The sequence below is a fragment of the Pocillopora damicornis genome, chromosome 13 (assembly GCF_964200805.1).
Source record: "Pocillopora damicornis chromosome 13, jaPocDami1.2, whole genome shotgun sequence".
Classification (NCBI taxonomy): domain Eukaryota; kingdom Metazoa; phylum Cnidaria; class Anthozoa; order Scleractinia; family Pocilloporidae; genus Pocillopora; species Pocillopora damicornis.
Genome location: NC_142682.1, coordinates 20,959,707 through 20,974,378, shown reverse-complemented (window position 1 = coordinate 20,974,378; position 14,672 = coordinate 20,959,707). Strand labels below are relative to the sequence as shown.

Genomic DNA, 14,672 nt, shown 5'->3' with positions numbered 1-14,672 from the left:
GTATTGTAAATTAAATAATTGTCACCATAAAGCCAGTGCAGCAATCAATGATAGTAAAGATGATGTATCAATAAAAACTAACATATTTATACTAATCCACAAATAAAGTCTGATGGTTAATAAGGTATACATATATAACGATAGTACAATTTATCTCCAATCATAATCTTCACAATTAATCTTAACCAATCAATGGCAAGATATCATAGTTTTTACCTGTTTGAAGGGCATCTGCTTTGACTGAAAAAATAAATGGCAAGAGTGTTAAAATTGTAAATTTTCTTAGAACATAAAGAATAAAAAACAAATAATGTCAACAACCCAGATGAGTGGGTTGTTGTATCAACTGGTAATACCTTGATCATTGATCATCTGCAATCCAACAATTTCAGGCAAATCACTATCTGTTGAAATATTTGAACATCAGTACTAATAAAAATTTCTACTGAAAGTTAAACAGGGAAACAATCACAACCATTACAGGTTGTTTAGTTTGATGTGATGTTTCAGTTAGGGATGTTTTAACAAGTTCTTGGTATCAGACCATGAGTATCATTGTTTTAATGAATCATTCATGACCCAGAATATGTTAGAGGATTAAATTTAACCAGCTGCAGCCTCAAGATGTATACACCCACTTACCTTCATGCACGAATTGCTGCAGTTGGCTATAATCCCTCATGATAATAAACATAAATATTGTTAAGGTGTGTGCTGGATATCACTAATTAAAGAAATGCCATTCAAATCAACTGTGCATGTATTTCTTCAGTACTGTTGTTTGTTTTGTCCCATGTAGTGTATAGAAAGAAAAAATTACTTACCTCCAATTTTTTAAGTGGATGATGTGGTGGATTGGGCCAATGAAAGGGTCTGGTTTGATTTGGCTGATAGAAGGTTGAGGTTAGGTTGGGCCAGTGGATGGGTGGGGTTGAGGTTGGGATTGGGGTTTAGGGTTAGGGTTAGGGTTAGGGTTGAGCTAGTGAAGGAGCAAAGCTGGGTTGGGATGATTGAGGAGTGGGGTTAGGTTGGGCAAATGGCAGGGTGGGGTTAGGTTGGGCTAGTGGAGGATTGGGGTTAGGATGGGCCAGTAGAATGGTGGGTTTAGGTTGGGCTAGTGGAGGGTTGAGGTTAGTTTGGGCTGGTGGAAGAGTGGGGTTAAATTGGGCAAGTGGAGGAGCAAGGTTCATTAGGGCTAGTGGAGGATTAGGGTTAAGTTGGGCAAGTGGAATGGCGGGGTTACCTTTGGTTAATGGAGGAGTGTGGTTAGTTTGGGCAAGTGGAATGGGGGAATTAGGTTGGGTTAGTGGAGGAGTGGGGTTAGTTTGGGCTAGTGGAGGAATAAGATTAGGTTGGGTCGATGAAGGGATTGGAGTTGATACTATGGATGTCGAGATATTTGAGGCTGAAATCAAGAATGAGATTCTCATCACAAGGGGTCAATCACATATTGCTACTAGAGGATATTTTTCTTAATATAATTGTGAATTTCTGTCTGATAGCCTTCAATGTGGTTGTTGATTGCTTCAATAGTTTACATAAATTGAAACATATTTCCTTTGAAAGTTTTAATTTTTTTGATGGTGAGAGAGTAAGAACAGTGCACAAATGCAACTTGCTAAAAATTCATAGCAGCAAGAAAACATCTGCACTGGTTTGCCTGAGGGCTTTTGTCTATTGGTAACCAGTAAAGTATTTTGAGATTTGGGATATAAAGTGTAGATGGGCTTCAAACTCCACAATTGGCCAATTCTGAGGACATATGTTAACAGTAAGGAACTATTACATGTGATGAAAAAAAAATTTTGGAAATGGGGGAGAGACAACTTCCATGGCGTGAAGTGGAGGACACGAGACCAAAAAGTTCCAGTGGAATGAAGAGGGCTGAGAAAGAAAGACATTATGCTAATCATTTTATGTAATGAAAAGCTAAGTCACTAACCTGGATTTGTAAGCCACAGGAAAATGTTCTTTTTCCTTGATCCTCCAAATAATTCCATCAGCTTTACACCATCTCGGTGGGCAGTTGCAACCTTTGACATGGCATGCCCTCAAAAGTATGATGTAAATAACTCTAACCCAGTGTGAGGAAATATTAGGGATTGGTATCACCATATCATAATAATTGATTATATTGTAATTTTGAATATTTGTCCCTCACTTTACTAGAAATTTTCTTAAACATTGCACTTGCAGAAATTACACATAGGTAGCATTTGCCCGAGAAAGATAAAGACATTAGAACATACTGTCATCATAGGGGCCAATATTCTTTAGCCCTTTAACTCCTAGATCTAAATCTGTAATTCTCCTTACTGTCAATCATACAATTCTCGTAATATTAGTTCAGAGAACTAAGTATTGGATCAACTACCGGCCGATAAACCGCGGGTAATCTATAAATTTTTCCACAAACTGTTGTTGGTGCGGGTTATAGGAAGGTGCGGGTAATACAATAATTTTTAAAGCTTCCAGTGTAGTTAAAAACGATAAACAGGAAAAAAAGAACAGGTGATAAGATACACTACAGATACTCTTCAAAAAACTTGTGCAATAACTCATTTATTTTGCGCAGATTGCTCATTATAATAAGAGACTTTATCGCTCTCGATGAAAGCCGATGCAAATCGAAAACATATAAAACTCGATAACATAGCTTTTATCTTGTTCGTTCTCTTACTTTCTTACCTTGTCAGTTTCACAGCTTGTTTCTTTGTTTAGTTCAAATAAACAATTCTCACTTACACGGAAAGTGAACTTGAAAATAAAAGAATTCAACTATTGTGAAAAGACTGGCTTCAGGGCAAATCACACGAAAAAATGATGCCCATATGTTCATTTCGTGGCGCCGCATAATTAATTAGCGCGAATATTCGACGTATCATAGAAATTTTCTTAGCTAGCACTACCTTGAGGTAAAGAGTATTTTCCGGTTTCAAGCGATTTCTCCGACTCAGTAAATCGCGTGATGTCAATTTTTTTTAGAACAGATTTTTACAATTGGTATCATTCTCAATGAAACAGCGAAGACAAAAAGTGTGAAAATTTATTAACTGCACGCTAAAGGATGTCACGTCAACAAAAACAATGAAGGAACTTTGTGTGAGTCAACGATTTTCCTTTTTTTGGGTGAGGGTTATCTGCCAGTGCGGGTAATCTGTTGAAATTTTTTCTCTCGTTATTACAACAATTGACTAATGTGGGTAATCTGCTGCGCGGGTAATTGGACGGAAATTACGGTAATTATCCCCAAATTTATATTTTACTTTATTCATATCTCTTGTCTGGTTGAAAAAAGACCGAAAGTCAGCCAAGACTGAAATCTTTAACGTTTAAAACGCAAGCCAAAAAGTGATTATGCGAGAAAAAGCGACTTGACGTATCATCAATCCCACAAGTGCCTTCTACTCTCAAATTGTTTTCTGCTTTGTGTCTACCGAAGTAAATGACGCACCAAAATGTAACTTTCAGTGGTTAACAGATTTTTAGTTTTGTTTTATTTTGTTTTTTTCGCAAAACTAAACATGAAATTTGCGAGGGATTGAAAACAAAGAGATTTCCTTCCGTGATACCTTATCAGATTTATAAAGTAGGTCAAAATGACGTTTTGGGACTAAATGTGATGTGGGTTTACCACCGCGTCGATTGCTAAAGCGTACAAGACACCCGCTGGGCTGGGTGGTGGACGGCATTCCGTCGACGTTTTCGTATCGGAACTTTCATGCGAAATGGTAAAGTATTCTCCAGAGTTAAAAAGTATTTGCCGGGCTCGCAGCGTTGAATGTCTAGTATAGGTGTAAGTGTAGTTTTAACTTCCCGCCCTATGTTGCTCTCTGGTTTTTGCGCCAGCGACGCGAACAATGTCCAGTCTAAGGTCAATTGAACCGTAGAACTAGAAGTGTCATTAGCAATTAGATGGCAAGGTAGAGTCCAATTCCACTTGAACAATTTAAATCAACTTAATCCAATTTTTTGTCGTATGGAAAAGGTTAAACAATTATCAGTAAGCATCATCGACTCAATAGAAACTTCATATAGCGACTTAGTTTGAAGTAACTTACACCTTAAAGCGAAATGATTCAGAAGAAGCGAGTGACAAGAGAAACAGGACTCACCCACTGAGGTCTTCTCCTTTTGCAAAGGTAATGTCCATCACCCGCCTGGCGTTTATAAGCCGACTCATTTCTGCGTTACCAGGAACAGCAGCCCTCTTCCTTTCCAATAACACCGCGGTCCCCTGAAAAGCACATTTGCTGTAGCTCATAATGTAATTTTATAGTGTGTAAAGCCTGCAGCAGCACACGCTTACTGAATCGTTGAAAGAACCCCACCGAACATGAAAACTGAAGCCCTCTATTGTTCGGTTGATCAATAACTAACTAGGTAACTATTCATCAACAATTTTCTCGCCTTTACGTTTACATAAATCAACAACGAAACTGTGAAATAAATCAAATCTTGGCACAGCAGATTTCAATCGTGGAAAAGGCGGAAAGAAGACAACCCTAAAACAAAAACACTCGCTTAAATTACCCAGCGTAAATTTGTCACTAATATGTAAGTTGAGACGACGCGCGATCTCATCAAAATTGGACAATTCAAAATAATTAATAACATACAGATATAATATAGACTGACCAATCCGTAGTTTTTAAGTCCATTTTGGTCAATGTAAAAAAGAAAGAACACATTTAAGCGTCCTAGCAGTCGTTAATTCTTGATCCCAAACGATCGCACTTCGCGCACGAAAACAAACTCCACCACATCCTCCCAGTGAACGCTAACTAAGCCACTCACAGGCGGCCCAAGCTCCAGCTGTGAGATGATCATCTTGCGCAATAACAGTCATGGCGGAATTATAAGAGTTTGTATGGGAATATTTACGACCGCTCTAAGGAATAAAAAAATACGTCAAATTCTCAATAAAAATACTTCACCTTACTTCCATAGTGTATCACTTGTTATCTGACCGCTTACTTTGATGAACAGAGCCCATTTAAGCGAGTTGTTCATTTCGAGGTTTTCAACGGACATAAGAAAAGCCCCGAAATGAACAACAACATCGGAATAGGCGGTCGTTTGGGGGTAAAATTAAAAATATTGCGGCACCAATGACCAAACATCTCGAAACAAGTAAAAATTCGCGGATTCGGTAATATATGTTTACGCTTACTGATAATGACTTTCTTATCGTGCGCGTGGAAGAGTGTTTCAATTTTTCATTTGCAGTCTCCTCTCCTGGAGACTGCACATTTTTTCCACTGATCAAGTTATTGAGTTTATAGCACGCGGGGTTGAAATAAATTTACTGGCATTTTCACATAAAGAAAGCCACGGGGGGGGGGGGGGGGAATGAAAGATCACGCTCTCACAATTAGCTAGAAAGAACCAACTCATTTTTCGTTCCTCGGTTCTGCTAAACTTTTCCAGAGCGGACGTTCTCCTTTCACCGTTTTTCGTTCAGGAACGTGGCGCACAAAAGAGAAGGAACAATTTTTTTTATCCAAAAGCTAATAGGTTCTCCTGGTAAGTAAAGCTCATTTCAAACAAACTGTGCCCCCCCTGATGAATACCGTTCAAGCAGTAAACTCGCATTTCTAAAAGAACGTTTCCTTCTTTCTGTCTTTCTTTCTTTGCAAAAACTATTTCCAAATTTTTTTTTCGGTCAAGTCAAAGTTGGAGCAAATAATTAAATCACGGTTTAATAGTTCAATTCTGATGTGGTTGAATAAAACTATGGCTCTAGGTTCCTCAAGCCGAAATCAATGGAACAAAACATGTTCATAATTCCCTCGCAAAGTGTCTTCATGATTTTTCTTTTTTCTTGTTTTGGATAGGCGCAAAATTGTTTGAGACCATCTCACTACAAAGAAAAGATACCTTATGAAAAAATGAACTAAAAAATAAAGTTATTACACGTGCTAATTGGATTGATAAACAAAGGCAAAATCCAAAATGGACTAAAAAGCTGCGAATTGATTGGTCGTGCTTTTTTTTTTTTTTTTAAATTACGCCTGTAAGTGGCGTGCAGTCATTCGGATCATTAGAACCATTTAAAACTTTTCAAAGTTGTAAGAAACTCTTTCTTTTCTAAATCGCACAGGTGCCTCAGTGGATCCAGAAAGACAAGAAGTCTGCGGTCCAACAACTTCTTTGAGGAGTTCGCAAGAGTGCCTTTTGGTAAATTACTACTCACAATCTACTTTTTTTTCCGCCGAGGACTCTCGGTGACAAATTTCTAGGCACCTGAGCTTAAATCCGAACTTAGCGCCAGAGCAGGATTTTGAGGCGGTTACAGGATGCCCGCTTTAGAGATTTCCTGAAGAAGGCCAATCACGCCCTCTGGAGGACCCGGAACTGTGTGACGATTTGATTGTATTCGAGCTCGATTACAAGGGTTGTGACTCGAGTTCGAGTCACTTATATCGAGCTCGGTTGCCCAGGAAACAAATCCCTGTTCCGTAATTTAAAAAGCATTCCTGAATGAAACAAACGAAGATGGATAACCAAGCAACACGAAATTCGGCCTTTAAGAACTGTCCTTCCCAGAAAGACGTAATCGGCTATTAAGAGCAGCCTTCAAATACCATCTGTGTAGAAGGTGCGCTTCGAAGCTCGAAAGAGTAAAATAATCAGTCCAGCACATTGAAAGGATCGTTAATTGTATGGAAGATCATCTCAATGCCGTCAAAGACAGCTAAATAAAATGAATTAAATTTAGATGTTTACGCAAACATGGCCCTCTAAATTTTACATGCTTTTTTTGTCCACTGAATTTCTCAAATTTCAGTTATTCAGAATTGACTTCATTTTTTATTGTATTTGTGATATAAATATACCCGCAATTTTATATAAATCAATATCTAACTCTTCGCGAGAAGAACTTAACTTCTCAGTCACTATGATTCAATCACAAAAATTTATGGTCATGAAAGTTATTTATATATTAGGTACAAGAGTTTCCATCTAACGAGAAAAACTGTAATGTTTCGCAAAAAACGCTCCTTTGGGAGCCAAAATATGTAAATCAGAGGCGGATTAGGGGTTCCAAACCCCCTCCCTGCGTTTTCATTAGACCTGTGCTTTTTTTCAAACGTCTGTCTCACCCACTTATTCATGCAACGACATGATCGCATGTTTATACTCAGTATGAAATATTTATAATTTGGTCTTGAAAAACTTCTCAGCTTATTTAGGCTAAAGCGTAAAAGAGTTGGTGCTTTATACATCAAATTTCCAAGATCCACTCTTGTTGTTGCAATATGACAACAACAATTTGGTAACATACAATTACTATTGCTTTTATATATTTTTTTCACTAGTTTAGGTTTAATGATTTTTTTAAATATTATTTTACAGTTCTTTTTCTGGGTAATCTAAATTTTTTGAAGTCTATCTTTACGTTATTACTTTACTTCCCACTTTGAAACGCATTTCATTAAAATTTCCTGTTCTTGTCTCAGAGGTTGACATGACCAATTTTGGTTTAGGGTTAACACTAAACTCCAACCCTTTGCAATTGTATTATAAAGTAAAGGTCAAATGTCAACTGTCATTTTATATCAGCTTTTAATTTTCGTAGGCGTTATGAGAATTCTAAGCCTTAACGTAAACACTCCGGTAAGCCCCCCACGGAAGAAGGGAAGGGGGGTGGTGAAGGGCCTTGAAGAGCGACGTGGCATTTTAAGAACTTACAAAGCACTACAACTGATGAATTCTTAGTCTCAATGCACACGGTAGGGTATGTTGTTCTTTAATTGTAAACCCACGAATTTTAAAGCAGATAAATGTATTGCCATCGAACGAAACTTTATCATAGGACCCACACAGTTTCCGATGCACTTTTGTTGAATAACATTAATACCAAGCTGTGCGTACGGCCCCGCGAGATACGGAATGGATGAAAAAGGACATGCATTGTTAATGAATGGGTTAAGATTCGAATCGAACGGCAAAACATTTTGCTTCAGGAAACGAGGTTATCTGGGATGAGGAGGGAGTTTGGCTCACGAGACAAGAGTGGTTCCAAATGGGGGTATTACAAGGGAGCAAGCTTTAGAAACGCTTATGATATTTTAAATCACTGGAGTGCTCAAAAGGAGGCTCTCTGTGGTTGAGACCACCAAACCCTTTTAAAGCAAAAAGCAAATAATCACCGAAAAATATAGAGCAACGAGTGTACAGCGATCAACAAATGTCTTTAATCTTTAATAGGGAACAAACTTACGAAAACAGATAATAAGTAAATGGACAGTCTCCAATAAAGTAAAATGATTCAATTAGCCAGATTTTTCTAGAAAAAACCAGTAGCAGATAATTGACTAATTTTTTTGATACAAATTGATACTTTCTGTTATCTCTTTTTTTGTTGTTGATCAAGTTTTTTTACCCAATTTCAAAACAGCAGATAAATCATTTTCCAACTGAAAAAATTCAGACGCATTTTTTCGATACTTGATTGAAAGTGGAAACCAATACGCTGCAAAGTCCACTGAACTTTTAATTAATCTTGAAATCACCTCGGTCTATTATAATTTTAACAAAGAAATCAACAGACAATCAACTAATTCTTCAAATGACCAAATCAAAACCCCCACATCAATCGACTTATATTTCTTGTCAAAGTAAATTAGCAAGTTTTGAAATGACGTCACCACAGTAATTCTAAATTGAGCAGCCTGAACCTGATTCAGAACACTCTCTGCGTTCTGTTAATAACTTTTTGGTCGAGGTTATCGTTAGCTGAGCTGTCAAATCAAGTCAAAAAGGATTAAAATGTTCCAAGCTCTGGGATCGAACAAATACCCGATTTTCTTTTACATTATTTCCTGCAAACTCAAAACAACCTTAACTCCTACACTATTCCTTACTATACGATATAATACGTAGATGCAAGTGTAATAGTTTCACTTGTTTCGCCATTTATAGTCTTGTAATAGATCACCGTCGTTGTTGCTTTCAGACTGTGCAATTTACTTCCAAAGAGGAGAATGGTTAGGCGAGTAAGGACTTTTGATCAAGCCCCAAGAGGTCAAAGGGAACGCTCCCTTAACGCGCCGTATGGTGGATTCTTTTCCCATCTGTAGCTCAGCTTGTTGTAATGATAAACTTTCCATCAAGCACTCCAACGCTGTTCTATTTATATCCCAGTATTACAAATTAAGCCATGAATCACTGGCGACCCAGTGATAGTCTTGTTTCTTTCCAAAGGTCAGGTGGTGTCTCGGGAAAACTAGATCTTGTGAGAATAAGATACCTGGAAAACAAAGTTGCATTTCATTTTAATATTCTGCATTAAAAATAATAAATTCAATGATCATACTATTAACTTACATGTATTCATTAATTTATTTATGAATCAATATATTTACATATTTATTTATCTTATTTATTCATTATTTCTTTATTTCCTTAAAAATTCAATTAAGAAAAATCACTGTTATCATTGATTGAGTTACATTTTTATTTCTTTATCTCATCTTTTATTGATCAATTATTTTTGTTTATTTTTAAGTTATTACGTTTATTTTTATTAAGGTGTAATTTAAAAAGAACTGTCTACAACAGTGTAAGTAGACGCTTATCATAGTGTTGGTGTGACAACTGAAGACAAGACTGGACTGAACTACATTAAAATTGGACTTAAATGTGGGCTTTTCCGAATGGCACTTCACTCGACTGGACGGAACTGCAACACACTAGGTTGTTCCCAACTTGACTGAGTAGGACTGCATTGCGCTAGACTCGTCAGCATTTGGTTGTTCTGAACTGGACGGGACAGGTCTGGGCTGAGCCGAGCCGAGCTGTTACGGATTGCACTGCTCTGCTCTGTACTTGACTGGACTAGAATCGACTGTAGTTGACTTATAATGGACCTGGGCTATGCCGAATTGAAATGCATTTAACTAGAAGGGACTAAATTGAATTGGACGGGGCTGAACAGAATTGGACGGGAGTGGACGACATCGGACTGGACACCATTGAATGGACTGGACCCGTTTAAAGTGGACTGGACTGCAAAGGACTGGACTGGACTACACGTCAGTGGACTGTACTGGACTTGACTGGACTACACGTCAGTGGACTGTACTGGACTTGACTGGACAGCACTGCACTTCACCAGACTGTCTTAGCCTGACTACACTACACTACACCCCAGCAGACTGATCTGCACCGAACTGCATTGCACGTTTCCAAATGAAACTGAACAAGACTGTACTGTATTGCACTGTAATGAATGTAATCCACTGGACTAGATCACACAGAAGAGCTTTGCACAGCACTGGACGTAACTTGGAAGGACTGTTCTGGATTGCCTAAACTGCAATGGAGTTGACAGGACTATATTAAACAACACTTGAATTATATGCCAAAGACTGCCAATAAAGACTGATAATCAGTACTGCTGTTTTGAGATAAGAAACTGATTCAAATTATAGTATGAAGCTAGTCTCAGTTTCCATTATTTGAGATAATTCGTGTTTTGAGCAGACGAACTTTAACACTAGAAATTGTGTTAGTTGTCCTTGAATTGTCCCATAACTGAATACTTAAACTTAATCGTCATCTCTAACCTTTCTGATGGGTTGCTGCTTAGGCCTTGTTTAAAAGCACTAGATACTGAAAGTTTTTCTCCACTGAAAACAGAAAGCTGTCAGGAGACAAGAGTGTTGAAATATTAAACACGTCACATTGTGAGTTGTTAAACGTCGTCATCAAACCAATGAAGCCACCTAACAAATTCTTCAAACAGAAAATTTCAGATAGTCCAGAACTAAGAATAATATTACAAATGATTACATATTACCTATCAAGCGTTCGATGCACTACTTCTTTAAGACGTGATCCGAAGTGAGCCACCAGGTCATGCTGAAAAGAAAGCATCTAATAAAACCTGTTGCAACCAAAACATGCTGGCCTTACCTTTTTCAGATGACCTGTAGTGCTGATCGACGACAACTTTTTAGTCCAACACTTTTATGCAACGCATCCGGGTTTTCCTATCTGCGAGCAAACCCATCTTACACAGGTTAGTATCACAACGTTCTAGTAATTTTTTTACTTACCTTCTTAGTGATGCATAGTGCCTGAAAATAGGCTTATCTTGAGCTGCAGAAATTTAAAATGTCTCAAGCTCTCAAATCAAAAAAAAGATGCCCGCTTCTCTTTTATGTTCCCTCTAGCAAACTCGAGACAGCGTTAACTCCTGTACTAGACTAGACTAGACTACACTATACTATACTATACTATACCATACCAAACCATACCATACCATACCATACTACCACTACTCTGAAATTTAACGAACCTGTGGTTGTGTCCTAGCTATGGATTCTCCTGGCAGTTGTAGCTCAGCTTGTTATGACTATCTTTTCATGAAGAACTCCAGTCCTGCTCTTCTGATATCCCAGTGTTACAAATTTAGCCATGAATCACCGGCAACCCTGTGATTGCTTGTCTTTCCAAAGGTCATTTGGTGTCTTGGGAAAGCTGAGTCTTGTGAGAAAAAAAAACCTGAAAACTTTTGAGAGAACGTCGCATTTCACAAGAACACCTTTTTTTATTTAAGATTTTCTAGCTATGTTCTTTATCACCTGTTTAAGAGCACTTTTGTTGGAGGACGACAATCTGCTTTGACTATCATTTACTTCCATTACGACTGGAGACTGGACTGGACTACACTTGTGAACTTGAATATGGGCACTTAATTCGACTGGACGGGACCGCACTGCACTACGTTTGACTTAACTTGACAGAGCCGTACTACAATTCACTCGTCTCGAAAGCAGTCGGCTGTTCTGGAATGGACGGGACTAGACTGGGCTGTTACGGATTGCACTGCTCTGCACTTGACTGGACTAGATTCGACTGCAGTTGGCTGTAAGAGACCTGGGCTGTTCCGAATTGAAATGCACTGCACTGTACTTGATTGAACGGGACTGGTCTGGACTTTACTGGGCAAGACAAAACTGGTCTGGACTGGACAGGAACGGACTCCACTGAATGGACTGCATTGCACTGCACTGAACTGCACTGGGCTGTACTACACTTAAGTGGACTGGACTGGACGGCACTGCACTTCATTAGGCTGGACTGTCTTAGGCTGCGCTTGACTTCCTCCGACTGCATCACGCTGCAGTACCCTGGATTAAACTGGAAAGCACCATACAGTATTGTAGTCCATTGCACTTCATTGGACTGATCTGCACAAAACTACATTGCACGTTTCCAGATGCACAGCCCCCGACAATGGGTTTATCTTGAACTTCAGCAATTCAATTTTCTAAGCTCTCAAATCAAAAAATGTCCGCTTTTCTTTTACATTCTTTCTTGCAAACTAGAGACAACTTTAAATCCAATACTATACTATATGGTACTTTTGTTAAAAGACAATCCGCTTCAACTAGCTAATCCATTACTCAGAAATTGAACGTACCTGTGGTTGTCTTAGCTTTGGATTCTCCACGCAACTGTTGCTCAGCTTGTTGTTATGATTATCCATTCCAGTCCTGCTCTAGTGATATCCCAGTGTTACAAATTCAGCCATGAATTACTAGCGACTATGTGATTGCTTGTGTCTTTTTAAAGGTCAGCTGGTGTCTTGGGAAAACTAAGTCTTGTGAGAAAAAAAATACTTGGAAACTTTTAAGACAACATGGTACTGTATTTAAATATTCTGCAAAGAAAATTGTTAATACATGGACCATACAATAAATTTGTATTTATTTATCAATTTATTCATTTATCAACTTATTTATATATTTATTCATCTCCCTATTTATTCATCATTTATTTAGTTCATCAAGAACTTATCGATGTTATAAGTTATTAATATACGTTTTATTTCCTAAATTCATCTTTTATTGGTCAATTGTTTTTGTTTACTTCAAATTATTAGGTTTACTCTTATTAAATTATAAAGCAAACAAACCCATCTTAAACAGATCAATATGCCAAAATTACAAGAATTACTTACTTACCATATCAGTGATCCACAGCCCCTGAAAACGGGCTCATGTCGAGACGCAGATATGGGAAATTCAAAGTAAAAATGTTAAAAAGTTTTAGCGAGTCCCCGAAAATGGACAGAGCGAAGTTTTGAAATCTTCACCTGAAAGCCGACAATGGATGACTTCAGTTAAACGTAAGACAACTACCAAACCCTCCGAAAATGGGCGAACGCACAGTTGGCACCAAGGTGACTTTCCTTCCGAGGCTTTTTCATTGGCAGATTGGAAAGTCATTAAAACAATCCAGTTCACGATTCGAGCAAATGTCCCGAAATTGACAATTCAAGCCTCCGAAAATAGGCCAGTATACAGCTCCTGCAGTTGAGATTGTGTTAGTAAGATTTAAAACTAGTGACGCTCGTATTTTAACTCAATTCTTGAGACAGATATTTACACAGGGCGCCGCGAAAAATATATCATAAATTTGTGTACCCCAAAAATAAAGAAAAGAACACAGAGACAATCGGGTTTGGCATTCTATTTTCTATTACCATATTACATCAACAAATTAACTAAGATTTTTTAAAATTACTCCAAAGAACCCAGCAGGAGAGGACGCGAACCCTAGACGAAAAATTTTGCGTCCACTAAACTCCGAATATTCCGTGTCAATAATATCGACATCCCGATTATTTGAACACCCATAGTGTCCCAGACGGTGCTTTTGTTTTTATATCAACTTGCTAACAACTTACAGTCGCTCACATTGCCTTTGTCTTCCGAACTGAAAATCCGAACAATTTCCGAAAGGCCGAACGAAAAGCCGAAGTGAAATTCGAACCGAAAGTGAAGCCGAACTCTGCAAGCAACAGGATCACAATTTTTATCAATACATGCAAAATCTTTTCTCAAAGGCTAATTCACAATTCTAATTAGCTGTCATAGCTGAATTGCTTAAATCGAATCTCCTGTAACAACGTGAAAATTTAGTTGAACCTTCGAGCCAAACTTTTTTTAATGCTAAACAGTCTTACTCGATCACCGTGTTAGAGATCCTTCGATCAAGTAAAACTGAAAATGTAATTGGCCGCAGTCGAAGCAAGTATGGGGGAAGGCGTGCGCTCAAGTCGACGAGCAGCTGATAAATACCGAAAGACCTGTTGATGAAGAGCCGAAGTATAAACGAAGCCGATATTGTGCAAGCCAAAGAAGCGACGAAGAAGAAACGATCCAAACCGAAAATATGCCGAACAGTGTTTGATTGAAAGAAAAAATCTAAAGAAAAAAATTTGGAGGGAGGACCTCGCCCAACCTCAAAGGGACCCGCTAACTAAGCTGGCTAAAGTTTTTACTTTAACTACTTTGAGCCGAATCATAAGTATGACAACTTCTAGTACAATTTGGATTTTATGGTTTGACCAGCGCACTATTTATCAACCCCTCTCTTCATCCCAACCCTCAAAGAATCTTACTAACCGGTCAGACATCAGCGTCTTCCGACTGATCTATTTCCAGCCTCCACGTATGCAACAGAGAGGAAGAGAAGAGAAAACCCAGTAGAGCGTTGCCCTTTTTCTTCACCATGCTTTCCCGTCCATATACGAGTTACACTGGTAACGAGTGTCAGCACTTGCCTTGTGATGATTGACTGGACCACTTGGAAAAGAATGCTGCGGACTGGACTGGGCCGTACTGGACTGCATGGAACTGGACGCTGAGTTT

General features: G+C 38.4%; 2 protein-coding genes across 2 annotated transcripts in view; both read right to left on the bottom strand.

Annotated features, from left to right (window-relative positions):
• LOC113681584 (uncharacterized) overlaps window positions 1-2,304 on the bottom strand; it is a 3,142-nt gene extending 838 nt beyond the window's left edge. The window contains exons 1-4 of the mRNA XM_089191654.1: window positions 1,943-2,304; window positions 825-1,405; window positions 357-404; window positions 217-240 (exon numbers count right to left, since the gene is read on the bottom strand). Of these exons, the coding sequence (XP_089047780.1) occupies window positions 969-1,405; window positions 1,943-2,042 (537 nt within the window). The 5' untranslated portion in view covers window positions 2,043-2,304 and the 3' untranslated portion in view covers window positions 217-240; window positions 357-404; window positions 825-968. The remainder of the gene's footprint in view (window positions 1-216; window positions 241-356; window positions 405-824; window positions 1,406-1,942) is intronic.
• A 3,691-nt stretch (window positions 2,305-5,995) lies between these two features.
• LOC149035883 (uncharacterized) lies at window positions 5,996-12,676 on the bottom strand. The gene is made up of 2 exons (XM_089191250.1): window positions 12,437-12,676; window positions 5,996-12,153 (listed from the first exon to the last, which is right to left on the bottom strand). The coding sequence occupies exons 1-2, from the start codon at window positions 12,500-12,502 to the stop codon at window positions 11,827-11,829; spliced, it is 393 nt and encodes a 130-aa protein (XP_089047376.1). The 5' UTR covers window positions 12,503-12,676; the 3' UTR covers window positions 5,996-11,826.
• Window positions 12,677-14,672: the final 1,996 nt, after the last annotated feature.

Excerpts from the sequence above, each read along its gene's own strand:
- LOC149035883 (XM_089191250.1), bottom strand. The coding sequence starts at position 12,502 with ATGGATAATCATAACAACAAGCTGAGCAACAGTTGCGTGGAGAATCCA. Across the intron at positions 12,154-12,436 it reads CAAAGCTAAGACAACCACAG|TTTAATCCAGGGTACTGCAG; the intron begins GTACGTTCAATT and ends GGTGCTTTCCAG.